Source organism: Anticarsia gemmatalis, chromosome 30 (genome assembly GCF_050436995.1).
Source record: "Anticarsia gemmatalis isolate Benzon Research Colony breed Stoneville strain chromosome 30, ilAntGemm2 primary, whole genome shotgun sequence".
NCBI classification, from domain to species: Eukaryota; Metazoa; Arthropoda; class Insecta; order Lepidoptera; family Erebidae; genus Anticarsia; species Anticarsia gemmatalis.
The window spans coordinates 1410801-1432349 of NC_134774.1; the positions used below are offsets into that span (position 1 = coordinate 1410801).

At 39.8% G+C, this 21549-nt stretch overlaps 1 protein-coding gene across 1 annotated transcript in view; it reads right to left on the reverse strand.

Annotated features, from left to right (window-relative positions):
• PAPLA1 (Phosphatidic Acid Phospholipase A1) overlaps positions 1–21549 on the reverse strand; it is a 108733-nt gene that overhangs the window by 5453 nt on the left and 81731 nt on the right. Inside the window, exons 3-18 of the mRNA XM_076133645.1 lie at positions 14903–21117; positions 13794–13923; positions 13163–13277; positions 12447–12522; positions 11668–11802; positions 9963–10113; positions 9421–9506; positions 8634–8792; positions 7601–7750; positions 6828–6954; positions 6301–6409; positions 5695–5780; positions 4647–4762; positions 3554–3625; positions 3135–3256; positions 195–309 (exon numbers count right to left, since the gene is read on the reverse strand). Coding sequence (XP_075989760.1) covers positions 195–309; positions 3135–3256; positions 3554–3625; positions 4647–4762; positions 5695–5780; positions 6301–6409; positions 6828–6954; positions 7601–7750; positions 8634–8792; positions 9421–9506; positions 9963–10113; positions 11668–11802; positions 12447–12522; positions 13163–13277; positions 13794–13923; positions 14903–21117 — 7964 coding nt within the window. The remainder of the gene's footprint in view (positions 1–194; positions 310–3134; positions 3257–3553; positions 3626–4646; positions 4763–5694; positions 5781–6300; positions 6410–6827; positions 6955–7600; positions 7751–8633; positions 8793–9420; positions 9507–9962; positions 10114–11667; positions 11803–12446; positions 12523–13162; positions 13278–13793; positions 13924–14902; positions 21118–21549) is intronic.

Below are 21549 nucleotides of genomic sequence, written 5' to 3' on the forward strand. Positions count from 1 at the left end.
TAGATAAATATTTTTTCACGGCACAATTTAAAATCCAAAACTCATGCTTAGGCGTCTCTGTGCTTCGGAGGGCACGTAAAAAGTCGGTCCCGGTTGTTGTCAATTAAGATAACAGTCGTTAAGCCACGTCAAAGGCTGCGGCTTGAACAACTTTGACACTAGGTTGACCACTAACCATACGATAAGGTGTTTACCTGTCTCCTAGTCCTCTGTACACTCATACTCTGTTGAGGCACGGTGGAGTCAGGCTGCACTCCCAGTGCAGAGTAGATCTCGCGCAGCATCAGCAGCATCGTGTCTTCCGACTCCCTGAAGATAGAAAAAACTATTTAGAATTCAGAAAAATATTTTCATAAAGAAAGAAATATTATATTACTGAGGAGCTCGTGGCTTAGTTAGTAACAGCCGCGCGGATCGATCTCTGAGGGTAAGCTCCGCTTATATCCAACTTGTTCTGTGGATGGGTGACCATCTTATACATATCGAGTTTCTCTGTGTTTCGGAAGGCACGTTAAATTGTGGGTCCCGGCTGTCAATTACGAAGATCTTTAACAGTCGTTATCAGAAGTCAGAAGCTTGAAAAAATCTGACAACCAGTCTTACCAAAGGGTATCATGTTATAATCCAGGTAACTGTGTTGTGGAGGTCAGATAGACAGTCGCTGCATGTAAAATAAAGGTATTCAGCTGCATCCGGTGAGACTGGAAGCCGACTACAACATAGTTTGGAAGAAAGGCTAAGCCATATGATTTTCATAAAGAAATTGAACCGTATTTATCAAGAATCTAGAATTTTGTGTATAATTTATTGGTCATCATTAGTCATAATTCACCATTCATCGGTCATCATTCATCGGTCATCATTCATCATTCATCATTCATCGGTCAAGATTCGTCAGTCATCATTCATCAGTCATCATTCATCAGTCATCATTCATCAATCATTAGTCATCATTCATCATTCATCATTCATTAGTCATCATTCATCTGTCATCATTCATCAATCATCATCCATCATTTATCATTCATCATTCATCATTCATCAGTCATCATTCATCATTCATCATTCATCAGTCATCGGTCATCATTCATGATTCATCGGTCATCATTCATCATTCATCAGTCATCATGCATCGGTCATCATTCATGATTCATCGGTCATCATTCATCATTCATCGGTCATCATTCATCATTCATCGGTCATCATTCATCATGCATCGGTCATCATTCATCAGTCATCATTCAAAGGCCATCATTTGTCATTCACCATTCATCGGTCATCATTCATCAGTCTTTATTCCTCGGTCATCATTCGTCAGTCATCATTAATCGGTCATCATTGAGCAATGACCGAGGTTATGATGACCGATGACCGATGACCGATGACCGATAGTTTCAACTCACCAGTAACCGACATGACTGCTCATAGCGAACAGATACTCGTTGATCATCTCTAGCGGCGCTTCTTGTAGCACATAGTCGACGCGACGACCGTTGTTCAAGTGACCGATGACCGATGACCGATAGTTTCAACTCACCAGTAACCGACATGACTGCTCATAGCGAACAGATACTCGTTGATCATCTCTAGCGGCGCTTCTTGTAGCACATAGTCGACGCGACGACCGTTGTTCAAGTGACCGAGGTTATGATGACCGATGACCGATGACCGATAGTTTCAACTCACCAGTAACCGACATGACTGCTCATAGCGAACAGATACTCGTTGATCATCTCTAGCGGCGCTTCTTGTAGCACATAGTCGACGCGACGACCGTTGTTCAAGTGACCGAGGTTATGATGACCGATGACCGATAGTTTCAACTCACCAGTAACCGACATGACTGCTCATAGCGAACAGATACTCGTTGATCATCTCTAGCGGCGCTTCTTGTAGCACATAGTCGACGCGACGACCGTTGTTCAAGTGACCGAGGTTATGATGACCGATGACCGATGACCGATAGTTTCAACTCACCAGTAACCGACATGACTGCTCATAGCGAACAGATACTCGTTGATCATCTCTAGCGGCGCTTCTTGTAGCACATAGTCGACGCGACGACCGTTGTTCAAGTGACCGAGGTTATGATGACCGATGACCGATAGTTTCAACTCACCAGTAACCGACATGACTGCTCATAGCGAACAGATACTCGTTGATCATCTCTAGCGGCGCTTCTTGTAGCACATAGTCGACGCGACGACCGTTGTTCAAGTGACCGAGGTTATGATGACCGATGACCGATAGTTTCAACTCACCAGTAACCGACATGACTGCTCATAGCGAACAGATACTCGTTGATCATCTCTAGCGGCGCTTCTTGTAGCACATAGTCGACGCGACGACCGTTGTTCAAGTGACCGAGGTTATGATGACCGATGACCGATAGTTTCAACTCACCAGTAACCGACATGACTGCTCATAGCGAACAGACACTCGTTGATCATCTCTAGCGGCGCTTCTTGTAGCACATAGTCGACGCGACGACCGTTGTTCAAGTGACCGAGGTTATGATGACCGATGACCGATGACCGATAGTTTCAACTCACCAGTAACCGACATGACTGCTCATAGCGAACAGATACTCGTTGATCATCTCTAGCGGCGCTTCTTGTAGCACATAGTCGACGCGACGACCGTTGTTCAAGTGACCGAGGTTATGATGACCGATGACCGATAGTTTCAACTCACCAGTAACCGACATGACTGCTCATAGCGAACAGATACTCGTTGATCATCTCTAGCGGCGCTTCTTGTAGCACATAGTCGACGCGACGACCGTTGTTCAAGTGACCGAGGTTATGATGACCGATGACCGATAGTTTCAACTCACCAGTAACCGACATGACTGCTCATAGCGAACAGATACTCGTTGATCATCTCTAGCGGCGCTTCTTGTAGCACATAGTCGACGCGACGACCGTTGTTCAAGTGACCGAGGTTATGATGACCGATGACCGATGACCGATAGTTTCAACTCACCAGTAACCGACATGACTGCTCATAGCGAACAGATACTCGTTGATCATCTCTAGCGGCGCTTCTTGTAGCACATAGTCGACGCGACGACCGTTGTTCAAGTGACCGAGGTTATGATGACCGATGACCGATGACCGATAGTTTCAACTCACCAGTAACCGACATGACTGCTCATAGCGAACAGATACTCGTTGATCATCTCTAGCGGCGCTTCTTGTAGCACATAGTCGACGCGACGACCGTTGTTCAAGTGACCGAGGTTTTCGGGCGTCGCCTGTGGACAACACTAGTATTGTGAAAAAAGTTTTTTGAAAAACAGCAATTTTGTGTATGGTCAATTTTGGTTAAGGAAACCTTGGCGCGGTCATTCGATAGATGGGTGACCGTCTAATGGTATTTAAACTGCGTTTCTATCTCCGTGCTTTTGAAGGACACGTTAAAAGTCGGTCCCGGTTGTTGTCAATTAAGATAACAGTCGTTAAGCCACGTCAGAGGCCTTCGGGCTTGAACAACTTTGACACTAGGTTGACCACTAACCATACGATGAGAAGAAGAATAATGTATTACTCACCAATTCTCGTTCTTTAGCTAAATCTTCTTTATCGTCACATAACTGTTCTTTTTCCATTTCTTCTTCTACCACCTAAGAAAATAACAAAATTAAATATTAATTTATAGCCTTCTTCAATAAATTAACTAAACAAAACCAAAAAATCTACTCGAGCCAGTAGTTTTGAAGATTAGCGTTTGAATAAACAAACAAACTCTTTTTATTATTAGTTTTTTTCCAGTCTCACCGGATGCTGCTACAACATAGTTGGAAGAAAGGCTAGACTGATATATACAGTACTAGCTTTTACCCGCGAGTTCGTCCGCCACCTGAATTTTCCCATGGAACTGCGTCATTTTCCCGGGGTAAAAAGTAGCCTATATCCTTTCTCGGGTATCAAAATATCTCCATACTAAATTTCATGCAAATTGGTTAATTAGTTTAGGCGTGATTAAGTAACAGTCAGACAGAGTTACTTTCGCATTTATAATATTAGTATGGATAGTATATAATATTGGCTTAGCCCTTGTTCCAAACTATGTTGGAGTCGGCTTCCAGTCTCACCGGATGCAGCTGAATACCAGTATTTTACATGGAGCGACTGTCTATCTGACCTCCACAACATAGCTACCTGGGTTATAACACGACACCCTTCAGTAAGACTGGTTGTCAGACTTTCAAGCTTCTGACTACTGCTAACGACTGTCAAAAGATCTTCGAAAATGACGGCCGGTACCCACAATTTAACGTGCCTTCCGAAACACGGAGAAACTCGATATGTATAAGATGGTCACCCATCCACAGAACAAACTCGGCAAGCATAGCTTAAACTCAGAGATCGATCCGCGCGGCTGTTGTTAACTAAGCCACGAGCTAGATATTAGTATGGATAGTATAGATGTTATACTTTTGGCCCCAGGACGTGGTATTCCGTCGCTTCCGCGGACTTATACCACAGGATAGCACCAAAGACACCGTGCTTAAGTGAAGTGCTACTAACATAGTGATGATATACTTAATATATATGTTACTTTGTAAGGTATATATCTATAAGCCATTGTAGCTTGAAAATAAAATGATTTATTTATTTATTTATTTATTTATATATACTTACTCTCTCCAATGTGCCGTCAGTGGGTTGTGACTTCCATTTATTCCAGGTGCTTCGTAAAGATTCAATCACTTTTTGCTTCAAGTCAGCTCCCACCCGAGCCATGGTGTCTTTTAATTCTATAACAATACAATATTATTCGTTTAAAATAAAAATAAATTAATAATTTAAAAAACCCCCGACACAAGAACTTAAATTCCCTTTAAAAATTAAAAAATAATAAAAGAAACTTAATCTTGAAGTACCTAAAAATTTATTAATAATTTCAAAAAAATACGTCGCGTTGGGGAACCGCTCCTAATCTAATAAATAGTTTAAATACAAATAGTATAATTAAGCAAGCAACGAAATTGAAATCACTGCATCCGTTCGGGAGTTACGATGCTACAGACAGACAGACACGTCAAACTTATCACACCACTCTTTTTGCGTCGGAGGTTAAAAATAAACATTGATAAATTAATGTAAAATCTGGGAGGGGACGCCGTAGAAAGACATACACAGATCATATCGGTGATGTCTTGTAAAAAGGTCAGGTGCTACTCGTAACCGACGGTCCTGTATGACAACATGTATGTATGTGAATGAAGCAAGGGAAGTTTGTAAGGATCGTACCAAGTGACGTTGTTTGCTCTCTGCCTACACACATGAGAAAATATGTGTGGTTTTATGTACATATGTGTGTGTATGTATATATGTCTATATGTATGTCTGTATGTATGTCTTACGTAACTTTATGTTTTTGACTGCCTCCATGGCGCAGTGGTTTAGGTCGCCACGCCGATACCACTGCAACGGGAGGTCGTGGGTTCGATTCCCACACGGAGCAATTATTTGTTCGATCCACAAATAATTGTTTCGGGTCTGGTTGTGCTTTGTGTCCGTTGTTTGTATGTTTGTAAAAGTCCCCGCGACACAAGAGCAATTCTTAGTGCGGGAGTTGTCTTTAAAAATAATAATAAATAAGAATAATGTATGTATGTATGACATACAAATGTATAATGTATGTATGTCTGTATGTATGTTTGTATACATATGTGCTATAACTTACCCAAGTGCATTCTTTTCCTTCCCTTATGATGTGGAATCAAATATGGTTTCAAATCGCGTAGTCGTGAGTTAATCAATGGTTCGATTCTGTAACAAAAAATATACTACATTATTACTAGTTCTTGTCCGCGACTTCGTCTAACTTCGTGCTAACTTCCATAGCGATGGAAGTTAGCAGCGACTGCCGAGTGGTTTAAGTTGCCATCTCCCACGCAAGTGGTCGCAGGTTCGAACCCGAGGCAACACACCAATGACTTGTCCAAGTGATGTGTTTTAGAAATAATGATCACTTGTTATAACGGAGAAGGAAAACATCGTGATGCAACCTTGTAATGTCTGAGAGTTCTTTAGTACAGTTCTTGAAGGTATGCAAAGTCCCCGACCCGCAATTGGCTAGCGTTGTGAACTCAAGGCCTAACCCTTCTCTAATTACGAGAGGAGACCCTTGCCCAGCAGTGGGACAATACTGGTAAAATCATTGATTTTATATTTCTTAACCCCATTTTTATTTGCGAATATCTTCAACCCACAGATACACTTTTTTACTGTCCTATTATCATAATTTATTTAGAAAGCCACAGGCTCTTTGCCCAGCAGTGGGACTTACCTGTAAGCAATAGGATCGTATGGGTGGAATATATTGAAGAAATTCTTGCAAGTTGGCAGAGAAAATTCACAGCCCAGAGACTCTACGCCGCGGATGCATTCGAAAATAGCTGTAACAATATATAACAATAAATTAATACATATATAAATAAATATAGTAGAGTCTTGCCTTTCTTCCAACTATGTCGGAGTCGGCTTCCAGTCTCACCGGATGCAGCTGAATACTAGTGTTTTACATGTAGCGACTGTCTATCGGACCTCCACAACACAGTTACCTAGGTTATAACACGATACCCTTCAGTAAGACTGGTTGTCAGACTTTTAAGCTTCTGACAGTCGTTAACAGTAGTCAGAAGCTTGAAAGTCTGACAACCAGAGTTACCGGGGGGTATCGTGTTATAACCCAGGTAACTGTGTTGTGGAGGTCAGATAGGCAATCGCTACATATAAAATACTGGTATTCAGCTGCATCCGGTGAGACTGGAAGCCGACTCCAACATAGTTGGAAGGTTAGTCTGATTCACTCACCGATGGGACTGCCGAGTGCGTACAGGGCATCTGGCTGGAACTGCAAGCTTGGATAGTGGACCGTCGGTTGACCGGTGCCCGCCGGACCTGCTACGTAGTTCTTGTCGTGGACGTCCCGGCGTTCATCCTGGAGAAAATGATATATTAGGTCGGGGAAAAAGTCTTTTCGCATTATAGTACGTATGAACTTGTAATAAAATCTTTTCTCTACGCAACAAATCTCGATTTTTGGGTACCTCACGAGCTCACTGAAAGAAACCTAATGAACCGTGTACTCATTTGTGATTCTTGAAGCTAAAGAGATTATATTACAAGTTCATACAAACTATAATGCGAAAAGACTTTTTCCTCGACCTAATACTAATTAAATAAAATAGGGGGTGAAACTTTTGTATAAGTCTTCTTAGATTTTTATCTGACTGAACTGAAATTCCACGCGGGTAAGTCCGCGGGCACAAACCTAGTACTCTATTCAAGCTAGTATAATAAACGGTTTATATAAAACTAGCTGACCCGTGCAACTTCGTTTGCGTCCAATAAGAGAGAATGGGTGAAATTTTTCCCCGTTTTTGTAAAAAAAAAATACTGGTACTCTGCTCCTTTTGGCCGTAGCGTGATGATATATAGCCTATAACCTTCCTCGATAAATGAGCTATCTAACACTGAAATAATTTTTCAAATCAGACCAGTAGTTACTGAGATTAGCGCGTTCAAACAAACTCTTCAGCTTTATAATATTAGTATAGATTGCTCAGCCCGAGCATCGAACCCACCTCAGCGCTCTGATGGCACAGCAGATCGTACAGTATAACACTGCCCAGCGAGTGACCGCCGAGCGACACGCCGCCCTTGAAGTCCGGGTTACGATCCACGAACAACTTGTATATACGGTTCAGTTCCTGGCACACCGTGTTGATGATTGTCTGCGAAGTTAAGGTACGATTAGTTAGGTTTGGATTTGGATGGGTGAGCGGTATGTTAAAGTTATTGGGTTACGATCGACAAACACTTGTATATACGGTTCAGTTCCTGGCACACCGTGTTGATGATTGTCTGTGAAGTTAAGGTGCGTAGATAAGGTTTAGATTTGGATGGGTGAGCGATATGTTAAAGTTATTGGGTTACGATCGACAAACAACTTGTATATACGGTTCAGTTCCTGGCACACCGTGTTGATGATTGTCTGTGAAGTTAAGGTACGTTTAGTGAGGATTGGATTTGGATGGGTGAGCGAGGTCGCTCCTAAATCTTATACAGTCTAATTAAATGTAACTTTGAAGCTACGCCGTCGAAAATATTTCACAATTTCACCAGTAATATTTTGCAATACACAACATTCTGTAATATTAATGACCGTCTGATTTTCTGCCGGATCCAGGTCAGTGGCAATTGTATTTCTATGGAAGATTTCACACGAACATTAGGTTTCAGGATCTTAAAATCGAAAATTCAGATCCGACAGAGTATGACAAGACTCCGTGTGAACGTAGAGTAAGGATAGTTTATAAGAAGGGATACTTTTTGCGAGAACGTAATAGCTTAGCTAAATGAGACATTGTCTAAGCTCGAGTAAGTGTTCTTTTTTGCCGACAAAAGGTGGTCTACTTGGTCTACACATATAACTGACAAAAGACCGTGGCTCACCATACGATGGTGGATTTGTGATAGGGGATTTTTAAGACGGTCTACTCGGTCTACTGGCATACCTGATAGAAGACCTACCTGGTTCTGATAGTATAATGTAGTTATAGCGGCTAGTATACTACGTAGCGATAAAAAGACGGTCTACTCGGTCTTTTCACATACCTGACAGAAGACCGGACTGGTATAGAACAGTACATCAAGCACAGTATCATTGGTGAAGCTGCGTAGACGTGGGATGCTGTCGAGAGTGATCTGCGCGAGACGACGGTCTACTCCCGTCTCGCCGGAGTGGAGGGTCGCGTGCCAGGATATTGGCAGTACCTGTAAGGGAAGACTTGTATTACATACTTGAAAATACGGTAGTTGACTATCAGTCAAATCAGTTACTCTTTATGAAATGTCAAAAACACATTTTAGTATAGAAATACGACGTAGTGACGTCACTATTGTCATATTTTCGTTGGTATCAAATGAGTGTCTAATAAAATGTTTCAGTCTGTAATAATTACAATTTCAACATTATTTACGAAAAAAGCTACATAGTCTGAGCATTTTAGATGAACCTTTTACGAGGCAAAGGCCACAAAAATATACCCACGTATAGGCATTATTTTTTTCATTTCGTTTTTAAAAAGACAACTCCTGCACCAAGAATTGCTCTAGTGTCTCGTCGACTTTTACAAACATATAAAGTACAACTAGATACGAAACAATTATTTGTGGATCGCACGAATAATTGTTTCGTGTCAGAATCGAACCCACGACCTCTCGAAGCAATGGTAGCGACACGGTGACCTTAACCACTGCGCCACGGAGGCAGTAATTATTCTTCTTCTTCGTATGGTTAGTGGTCAACCTAGTGTCAAAGTTGTTCAAGCCGCCCAGAGGCCTTTGTCTTGGTTACACCCGGCAATAAAACCTAAGACTACTTAATATTATAATAGCTTACCTCGACTCTGCTCACGATGCCCTGGTCGTATGAATTCCTGTAATGTGACTGGATTAGCTGAAGACTTGTCGCTCTGAAGTCTTCCACTATAATCAGAAATTGAAGAAATTACTATCATATACATATTACTTACGTTATAGGATGTCCCATTTGGATTATAGACCGATATTATTAAATAATATGACATAACCAAAAGTTTTCACTTATCTAAATTTACCACTAGGTCGAAAAGTGTAGAGCCTTATAAGAAGAGCTAGCATGTGCTCAGATACCTAGGTATCGGATTATCAATACACTTGTAGGAGAGAGGGGGGGGGGAGTAATCACCCTCCTTCATCAGCTAAAAATGGTCACTTACCTCTTCCTTAGAAATGTAGGGACCGGATTAATAATACATTTTTAAGGGAGAGGGGGGTGGTTATGTCATTATTAGTACAGTGCTGGTTGGGTTACCGATTGCTTCACAGACTTATCGGATTAACAATATACTTTTAAGGAGGGGGGTTTGGTGGTAATGTGGGGGTGGGGGGATGTTTACTTACCAACTTCTTCAACAGAGCGGAAGCGCATATCACAGGCGGAACCGACGCCATGACACAGTAGCAGCAGATGATCTATACTAGATGGCTCTGTGTCTTCAATCTCGGACTCGTCGTGACCTCTCCGGACGACGCGCGGACGTGAACTGGATTGCTATAGGTCAAAATAACTATATTAGTATAGTATATTAACCATTTTTATTGGTTGGGAAGACATTATGGGTCAAATTACTCTTTTCTTTCTCTACTCTTGTTACGTTACTGGGAACCAAAATCTATATAAAGAATCTTCCAGAAGACTAACGGTCTTCTTCTTCTTTGTTGACTAAGAAGATACGATGGTCTATCTAAGTTAGTCTACACATATCTCTAGATATGTTATTGGTAATAAAAATCTACATAAATAATCTTCTAGAAGACTAACAGTCTTCTCCTTCTATATTATGTACTCTTCTGCTCAACTTACCAGAAAGACTAAATGGTCTATCCAAGTTAGTCTACACGTATCTCTAGATACAAAATCTACATAAATAATCTTCTAGAAGACTAACAGTCTTCTATTTCTGGATTCTTCTGCTCTATGAACCAGAAAGAAGAAATACTCTATCTAAGTTAGTCTACACCTATCTCTAGACACAAAATCTACACAAAGAATCTTCTAGAAGACTAACAGTCTTCTCCTTCTGTATTCTGTACTCTCCCGCGCCGTGGACTAAGAAGATGAGGTGGTCTATCTTCTGCGGCTGGTCTCTGGAGACCCTTATCTTTGGGGGGTTGCGGTAAACACGCTTGCCGAAGAACATCTATAGGGTAGGGAAAGGGTTTAGGGAGAACTCAGATGACTGGTAGTTATATATTTTAACCCCCGACGTAAAAAGAGGGGTGTTATAAGTTTGACGTGTCTGTGTGTGTGTGCGTGTGTGCGTGTGTGTCTGTCTGTCTTTGGCATTATAACTCCCGAACGGATGCAGTGATTTCAATTTAGTTTTTTTTGTATTAAAGGTTACTTATGTGCGAGTGTTCTTAGACATGTTTGATGAAAATCGGTTGATTCGTTAAAAAGTTGTAGGGGGTGAAAGTGAGGCGAGGAGAGGAAATTTACTCGGATAGGGTCTCAAATAGCTTCGTATGATGAGGATATTAGAATGGCTTAACCTAATGAGCCAATCTATAAAAAGTGTGAAAAAAAATCTACACTAATATTATAAAGCTGAAGAGTTTGTTTGTTTGAACGCGCTAATCTCAGGATCTATGGGTCCGATTCGAATTTTTTTTTCACTGTTAGATAGCCCATTTTTCGAGGAAGGCTATAGGCTATATATCATCACGCTACGACTCATAGGAGCAGAATACCAGTAAAAAATATTAGAAAAACGGGAAAATTTTTGACCTATTCTCTTATGTGACGCAAGCGAAGTTGCGCGGGTCAGCTATTAAGTATAAAAAGGTTTTTAAAATTTTTCATTTATAGTTATTCATTCATATCATCATAACCTATGTTTGTAAATGGTCTATGTCCTTTGTCGGATATCAAAATATCTCTATACCAAATTTCATGCAAGTGGCAGTAGTTTAGGCGTGATTGATTAGCAGACAGACAGACAGAGTTACTCTCACATTCATAATATTAGTATGGAAGTATGGATATGGTCACCCATCCACTGACCAACCTCAAAGCTGTTACAACTAATTTATACTTTCAACTCACCGGTGGGGTGCTGAACGCGTCGCTATGTAGAAAGTGGACCATCACACTAGGTCCATGCATCACGACTACTTCACCGTTGGGTAACAGCAGCCGTCTGTGCCACTCGCCCGTTGTCATGCCGTGACGATATTCCTCCTGTACGATGAAAATAAATATCTTTAGTTCTTAAACTTTTGACAACTACCCCCTACACAAGGAAGATTAAATAAGTATCAGCATTTGACCTGAATGAATAAATGATTTAATTTTGAATTTTGATTTCACAATTTAAACTTCTTATAAACATCAAAACATAACATCACTATGAAAACAAGACGCACGAATCCGCACCATGTAACTTTATACAAGCGCGCTAAAGAACAAAAAATTTATATTTTCATATTATTTACAAACTATTTTAAGTTTTGAAACAGTGTTTATTGGAAAATTACTTAATTCTGATATTTTGACATAAAGTTTTTTATTAAAGAGGTATTCTAAATCATTCGGCAAATGTGACACTCGTGCAAGGTTATATCGATTAATTTAAAGAATAATTAATCTGTCAAATCGGTAATTACTCAGCGGCCCTACTATAAAGAGGTATTCTAAGCAAAGTTATATCGATTGATTTAAAAAATAATCTGGCATATCGGTAATAACTCAGCGGCCGTACTATAACACTAGACAATTTCGTGACAAAAATTCAGCAACCATTTCTTTTGACTTTTCCGCGACATTCGCCTACACTACCGACTGCGCCAAAAAGGAAGGTATATTAAAATATATGCAGAACTTACTTCGAGTTTGTCAGCAACGGATTCCGTATAAGGTACATATCTGGGGTCCGTAGTGCCTTTGTAAAACCAGCTACATCTGTAATTAAAAGAAAATTATATAAGACATCAGTTTTTTTAGTGCATATAGTAGTGGAATTGGGCCGGACATGTTCACCGGATGCACCCTGAGAGATTGGCTAATATAGCCACGAAGTGGGTGCTGCAAGATGGCCGGCGGCAACGGGAAAGGCCTAAACAGAGATAGCGGGACGACTTGGACGCGTTTCTGGAAGATTGGCCGGAAGCAGCAAGCGACCGAGGGGACTGGAAGTCTAGGGGAGAGGCCTTTGCTCAGCAGTGGGACACAGAAATAGGCTAGATAAAAAAAAGTAAGGATCACTTGTTATAACGGTGAAGGAAAACATCGTGATGAGACATAAGATGTCTAATGCCCGGTTTCTGTGGCACATTAAGCGGTAGTTTATCTATTCAAATAGTTTTTTTTATATTAGGTCGGGGAAAAAGTCTTTTCGAAATATAGTATGTATGAACTTGTAATAAAATCTCTGGCTTCAAGAATCACAAATGAGTACACGGTACATTAGGTTTCTTTCAGTGAGCTCGTGAGGTATCCAAATATCGAGCTTTTTTGTGTAGAGAAAAGATTTTATTACAAGTGCATACATACTATAATGCGAAAAGACTTCTTCCCCGACCTAATATTATGAAACACTTACCTTCTAACATTAGTAGGCTTATCGCTCCAGTACACAGGTATGCGTAATCTACCGACCACGTTGACATCGAAACGACCACCATCCGTCGCTACGAGGGTCGCTTCACTTAGATCCGCTGAAATTACATTAAACCATACAAAAAATAAATCTATACTAATATTATAAAGCCGGGGAAATTACGACCCTTTCTCTCTTTACGTGATGCAAGCAAAGTTGGGTGGGTAAAATTAAATTCTCAATGATCATTCGATTTGCGTTCAGTTTCTAAGCATTCTAGCTGTTCTTTCAATGTAATCTATACTAATATTATAAAGCTGATGAGTTTGTTTGTTTGAACGCGCTAATCTCAGGAAGTATTATTCCGATTTAAAAATATCTTTCAGTGTTAGATAGCCCGTTTATCGAGGAAGGCTAAAGGCTATACATAAAACATGTATATCATCACGCTACAACCAATAGGAGCACAGTACCAGTAAAAAATGTTATAAAAACGGGGAAAATTATGACCCATTCTCTCTTATGTGACGCAAGCTAAGTTGCGCGGGTCAGCTAGTTCTTTGATAAATCTACTCCGAGATCATATCGTTCAAAATCTGCAAACTGCTTATATTAATGTTTGTTATATACTTACAGCTTAAATAGGCGTTTTCCAAAGCTCTAGAGTCTGCGACGGAGAAGCCCCGCCATATAGATTTATCTTCGACATCGACCCGGTAGAACCAATGATGTTTGACTGGCGTATACTCGGGCGTAGAGCGACTCTGTGACATATAGACAATAGCCACCTTTACACACACACTCTATCGCGCATGAAACAACAATCGCACGTGTAAGGAGAAAGCAAAGAGCCGTCGCCGCGCTCACCTCCCCGCGCCCGCGACCAACATCGCTCTCTCAGAGCGCGCTGCAAGCACTAGCGTTATACTGTACCATACTAGGAACGTGCGATACTGTGTGTGTGGAAAGGTGGCTAATGAGTTAATTGTTGTAGATGTAGAGGGCATTTTGTAAAACATATTGTCACGAATCGTCAGCCTTTCTTCCAACTATGTTGGAGTCGGCTTCCAGTCTCACCGGATGCAGCTGAATATCAGTATTTTACATGGACCGACTGTCTATCTGACCTCCTACCTTACCTACGTTACCTGGGTTATAACACGATACAACTCGGTAAGACAGGTTGTCAGACTATAAAGCTTCTGACTACTGTTCTTCTTAGGATTGACAGTGTCTCGAACTATATTTGAAGACGACTTTTTGAATTTGAGTAAAAAGATGAATTGCAACAACACAACTTATATATAAGTTAGTAAGGATATTAGTAACAAAAGGCGTAGAAGACAAAATAACCACACAGTGAAAACAACAAAAAATACATATAACTAGGCTATGGGTTGAAAAATGTACAATAAAGTTTAATTTAAAAGATGGATATTTATTAGTTCTCATTAATTTATAAAGATAGATTTTGTCACGTCAAATTTCACGTATAAGTATTCGTCAAAAATATTTTTAAAATAATACTGTTTCAAAGAGAACATAATATGAATAAAAGTATACCGCATATAATAGTATAAATACTTGATAATAATATATAATATAAGGTAAGGTAAGGCCCGAAAGGTAGGTAAGGTAGCCGAAAAATATGGCCACATACCATAATGATATGACCATACCATGACCATATTTAACCCTGTTACCTTAGATTTATAGTAATAAATAGAAACAAAAGTAACACACCTCAGTCATAGCAGCGACGCCTTGGTTAGTCTCCTCACTAATGGCGATTCCATCGAAATTCACAGTCACAGAATTTCTCGTATTATTTCCATTGTTCTCCATCGCCGGTACACTGTTCCCTGCCGGACTATTATCATTCATGGCTGCCCTAACCTTATACCGTTTACCATAAATAAGACTCGTGCAAAAACGACAATTGTTTAAAGAATCTAAATCTTTATCTGTCTCAACTAATACATCTTTAGAACTATCGCCTTTGTTAAATTCTGGAGAAACCACATCATATTCCACGGTGAAATAATTCACATGCCGTATCGTCTGGTCTGTAGGTACCGCAAAATTTTGCACCGATGTTAAATCTTTAATCAAATCGCGGTATTCTTCATTAATAGGATGTCTGTAGTGGTTTTGACTTTGGCTTAACTCAAAAAAAGATTTCGCTTGTTCCGTTTTTGGGGGGGTGTTGAAATAACTGGCTAGACGGCTGAAGTTTTCAGCAGGCGCGGGTGTGGAATCAGCGAAGAAATTTAAAGGATCTGGGAGTTTGGGGTCAGGTGGGATAGGTTTTTCAGTGGATTGTGATGGTTTGGTTTCTTTAGGTCCAAATATAGATGCTGTGTCAGCCATTTTAGTTTGTTGAGAACCAATGTCTGGTTTTGCAGCTCCGAATAGTGTAGATGCTTCTGCCATGGAGTCCTTAGTTTGACTTGTTAATTCTCGTGTTTGGAAACTTATATTTGCATTGTCTGGTGTCACAATAGAACCAAACATTGATGGTTCTTTGTCATCTTTTGTAGCAAAAACATTTGCAGATTCTTGCGTTTTGGAACCAAAAATATTAGAAACTAGAGGTGGTTTAACTCCTGCATCAAACATTTTCGTTGCTTCAGGTAGTTGAATTTCTTTAGTGCCGTATAAATTAGCCGGATCTTGCATTTTGGTAGTATCAGCGCCAAAAATACTAGAAAAAGGCGGTGGTTTCACTTCAGCTCCAATGACTTTTGAAGATTCTGGTAATGATGCTTTTCTAGCAAATAAATCGATTGGTTTTTCAACAGGATCATTGTCAAAAACGTTCGGTATCGGTGGCAATTTAGCCTCACTAAATATAGACGGTTCGGGCAATTTAACATCTTGTTTGGGAAATAAGCTTAAAGGATCTTGCAATTTGATATCTGGAGAGTCAAAAACGTTAATTGTTTCTGTCATTTTCATGTCTCTAGAGCCAAAAATTGCTGATTCTAGTTTCTTATCGTCCTTGTAGATATTTGAAGGCTCTAACATTATGATTCCTGGAGGGCCAAATACATTGGAATCTTGTGTCATCCCTGTAGCTCCGAAAATAGATGGTGCAGCTGGCATTTTTGATGGTAGACCAAATTCGGACGCTATTTCTGGCATATTAACTCCCGTACCAAATATTTCAGACGTTTGTATAATTTCCTTTGTATCAAAAAGCGGTGGAATAACTGATGGTTTAAACCCAATACTAGTCTTCATATTATCATCATCTAAGCCAAATTCTTCCGTCACTTTGGGTCGATTCGGCGCAAAAGCTGAAGACATTTTAGGTGACTTATCACCGCTCTCTTCAACCAATTTTGTAACATTATCTTCGACGTTAAATCCTACTGGCATTATACTATGCGCTGTGCTAAAAGTGTTTTGTCCAGAACTGTAAGTTATTGAGACAGTCGATTGCGTCTGAGTGGAAGTATCAGGGACATTTCTACTGTTTTCTTTAGCTTTGGCCAAAGCCATTCTTTTCTTAAACTCTTCTTCAAACCCTGGAGGTATACTAATACGACTGGGAGAATTCATCGTATTCCTATAGTGAGTGTCAGCTGCAAAATTCCCCGTATCAAAGTAAGAAGCCATAGTAATCTGTTGACTCGGCAATTCAAAATACTTCGGAACTTCTACTTCTTCCATTTTCTTGAATTTCTCTACTCTATTAGTGAAAGAGTCTAACTCACTCTCTTCTGACTTCTCTCGTTCTTTATACTCTATTTTATCGTCATCAGTTTCAGAAGGTTCTATGACAAACTCTTCGTAAATTGGAAAGTCTTCCTTCGCGTCTTGTTCAATAGAATGGACATCTAGGACCCCTGCTTCATCAGATTTGGAGTCTTCTTCAGCTGGTGGAGCTGATGGTATACTCATCTGCCTAGGAAGTAAGTCTTGATGTTTAAATTCAGCTTTCAGCTCATCACTTGCATTCGCCGGTACATTTTCACTGTAAAGACTGTCTCCAAAGAATCCTATAGTATTCGGATCAACTTTATAATCATACTCATGATGTTTGATAGGATTCGTAGCATAATTTTCTCCCGTAGACCATCCGTAGTTCTTTAATTTAATATCATCGTCTTCTAAAAGCTCTGTTGCTGACTGCACTTGAATAGTTTCAATCGTTTCTTCCGTAATATGTGAAATTTCAACAAATTGATTCACATCGAATTCCACTCGTTCTGTGTTGTCATCGACGGTTAAAGGGACTTCTACTGGGTTCGCTAGTTGTATAGGCGATGTTATATTCTCAATTAACTGTGTTGTAAGGTCTTCTATGTCTTCTTTATCATCTACTTTGTTAACCTCTCGACAAGTCTCACAAATATTCAATTCGGAAACATCTTCTTCCAAACTTTCAATTTCTTTTTCGATTTCACTATCTAATACTATAGTTTTAGGTCCAGTAGCACCAATATTATCAATTAAACTCACTTTTCTAGCTATCGTTACATCGACATTTGCCGTATCACAATCGGTTTTATCACTCGCAAAAATACTTTGAATTTGACCGTCTTTTGACTCTTGCGGTCTGTCAAAAAAACTTATACCTGGGTTTAAATTTATACCCGTTTTAGCCACTTGGTCTATAGGACCGATGTTTTCAAAGAAACTCATACTGGCTTTAGTATCTAACTTTTCAATACTTTTCGTTCTTTCGTATAAAGGTATATTTAAATCATTATCTTCTTTATCAGCTATTATAGTTGATAGTCCAAATAATGGTACTGACGATACACCAAGTATAGGAACGTCTCCTTTAGTCAAAGATTCTAGTAAATTATCTTTCTTTGTATCTGTATCTTTTACCGCTTGCTTTATTTCTTTACCGATATCTTTAGAAAATATAGGCACATTTGATGAAAAGCCTTCTTTCTCAGGCAGAGTAACTGATTGCGTTTCAAACAGATTTCCCGAATAAAATCCAATCGAATCGCTTGTATCAAACATTTGCTTAGAATCGGCCTTAGGTAAAAAAGCCGGTGTTGTTTCAGCAATTGAAGTACTAAATCCGGTAAATTCTGTAATTTGTGGTTGATTGATAGATTGTTGAGGATCTAATTTTGATATTTCTTGTTTAAAAATATCACTTTTTATTGGTTCACTTGGTAGATTTATTTCAGGTTTTTTGTCATCAAAAACAGTCGGTGTAATTTGAGTATTAGTATTGTTTTCAAATTGATCTTTGATTGAAGTCGTTCCTATAGTAGTTGGGACTGGTTGTGGATTCTGTAAATCTTCAATTTGACTCGGTATTTTAGGTACTTTCGCAGTATTTTCAGTAGTTTCTGCTTCTTTAGATGTTATATTTTGAGTAGGTTTATCAAAAACTTCTTGGGAATATAAATTATTGTTTTCTTGTTCATTTGAAATTTGCGACTGATCGGTAAAGACATTAGTTGCGTAATTTTGATAGTCATAATTAGCGTATGCAGTACTTTGTTGATAATTATATTGATTAGGATAATCTGAAGAAACTTGATTATAATTCGTATCTTGATAGTTATATCCATACGCCTGGTTTTGTTCAACATTAGGTACAAAAATTTCAAAATTACTTTGCGTCTGATATTGTGTATAAGGTTGATTTTCCTGTGGCACTGCGTCTTCTTTCTTCGCTTGATTATAACCCGGATCGAAGAAAGTCGTCACGCTATTTTGAATCTTATTGATATCAATGCTACTTAATTTAGATTTTAATGAACCAATAATACCAAAACCTGAAGGTTTTATTTCTTCTTTTTGTTCATAATTTTCAGTAGTCGGTCGGCTTAGATCAAAAGCCGTACTGTAGTTGTAATCTTGAGCTGGGTTTTGAAAAGCCTGTGTTATAGGACTGGTTATATCAAAAGGTTTTGAATCAGTCTGACTTATATCAAATGGCGTTTTCGTTACCGTTTCTTCAATATGTTGTTCAGGGGTGAAAAGTGCTCCTTGGAAAGTACCAGATTCCACTGAAGGTATAACCGGTTTGATGTTATTACTTATTGAACCGAAACCTTCGATTGGTCCGGAGTAGTACTGTGGCCGTTTTTTCGTCATACGGAAGTTGGTCCCGGATGATTTTGGTGGTTGTGGTAATGGCTTCGAAGGTTCAATATCTTGAAGGTTCGAAAGAGCTGGTGGTGTGAATAATGATGCTGTAGTTTGCGTGGGGCCAATATTTGTTATTGGTGCTGATGGTACGTTTGCAGGTGTGAAAATGTTTGGCCCAACATTGGTGATGTTTGCTTGAGTTGGTTCGCTTGGAGGAGTAAATATGTTTGGTCCAACATTGGCGATGTTTGCTTGGGTTGGTCCAGTTGCAGGAGTAAATATGTTTGGCCCAACATTGGCGATTGATGCTTGAATTGGTTCAGTTGCAGGAGTAAATATGTTGGGCCCAACATTAGCGATAGTTGGTTGTGCTGGTACAGTTCCAGGAGTAAATATGTTAGGCCCAACATTGGCGATTGAAGCTTGAGAAAGTTCAGTTGGAGGAATGAATATATTTGGTCCAACAATTGCGATGTTTGCTTGAGTTGGTCCACTTGGTGGTGTAAATATGTTTGGTCCAACATTGGCGACAGATGCTTGAGTTGGTTCGCTTGCAGGTGTGAATATATTTGGAGTAATACTGGCCATAGTTTGTTGATTTGGTTCAGTAGATACATTTCCTGGAGTGAAAATACTTGGACCTACACTTGAGGCAGCCGTTTGGCTTGTTCCTGAAGCTATATTTGACGGCGGAGTGAATATATTTGGGCCAATATTGGCGGCACTCGGTTGTGGTGCACTAATATTTGTAGGTGGAGTGAAAATACTCGGACCAACATTTGTAGCAGTGGCTTGAGTTAGTTCAACGTTCACTGGAGTGAAAATACTTGGGCCAACGCTGGCGTTAGTTGGTGGAGTTGGTCCTGAAAGTACATTTGCAGGTGGATTGAAAATATTTGCGGTACTAGCTTGAGTTGGTCCTGTTATATTAGAAGGCGGTGTAAAAATACTTGGTCCAATATTGGCGATGTTTGGTTGACTTATTCTTGTAGTAACATCTGAAGGAGTAAATATACTTGGTCCAACATTGGCTACACTTGCTTGACTTGGTCCTGTTGCAATATTAGAAGGCGGGGTGAAAATGTTTGGTCCAACATTTGCGCTTGTTGGTGGAGTCGGTCCTATGGAAACATTTGTAGAAGGGGTGAAAATGTTTGGTCCAACATTTGTGCTTGTTGGTGGAGTTGGTCCAACATTTGGGCCAGTAGGTGGAGTCGGCCCAACATTTGCAATAGTTGGGGGTGGACCTGGATGATAAATAGACGTTGGCGGTGGTGCAAACACATTAGAACTTGATGAAGAATATTCAGGAGTAAATATCATAGACTGTGTCTCTTCAGAGGTTCCAAAAGACTTAGAAGCACTTGGTGGCAAATTAAACCCAACATCTTGGCCCTTAGCATTATATGCAAGATTCACATCAGGGGCAAACATTTGTGGCGCATCAGACGGCACACCTTGATCAAACGTTGGCACAAATATATTATCAGTCATCGGTGTCTGTAGTACTTGTTGTTTAATAACCGGATGATTGGAACCTATTCTTCTAGCCACAGAAGGAGGTAACACCGTCTTTCCAGAACCTTCTTTTCGTTGCAAAGAAAAGGTCGGAGGTGGGGCAATCACTGTATTCGATTCTTCAATTTGTTTACTATCTGAAGGTTTATCAAACATTGTCTGGTTTCCTATAGGACTAAATATATTATAATTTTCTGTACTTTTCTCTTCAGTAGTTTTTGTTTCTTTTCGTTCATGTTCTGTATTAGGAATGAAATAAGATGGTATGTTCTGAGTAACAGGGTTAAATGCGATCGGCTGTGATTCTCCGGTTGAAAGACCTGGTATTTGGGCGTATTTCTTCTTAGTCGTTAGTCTGAAGTTTGATGGACCTGGAACAAAAGAGATTTAGTTTAAGTTGATGTTTAATTACTACATAGTATAAAGCAAAGTCGCTTCCCGCGTCTGTCTCTATGTCTGTATGTATGTTTACATCTTTAGAACTACGCATTTTGATGCAGTTTTATTTTCATAGATGGGGTGATTCAAGAGGAATGTATATGTGCAAAAGTAGTAAAAGAATTTTTTTAAATAAGTGTTTTAACCGGGCGTAGCTGAACCGGACCGCTAGTATCGTAATAAGCCAGGACAATAGAAGGCAATGTTCCATGGACATGTGTCGGCGACGCATAGCTTCCGAGATATAGCGAAAAAAGTGTTTCTACCCATTCCAAGATGGCGGCCGGGGGACAAAAGTGGCGACCCCAAAAACTTCAAGTTAAGCTTCTATTGAACACCCCACATGTTCCAAAAATATAATTGCG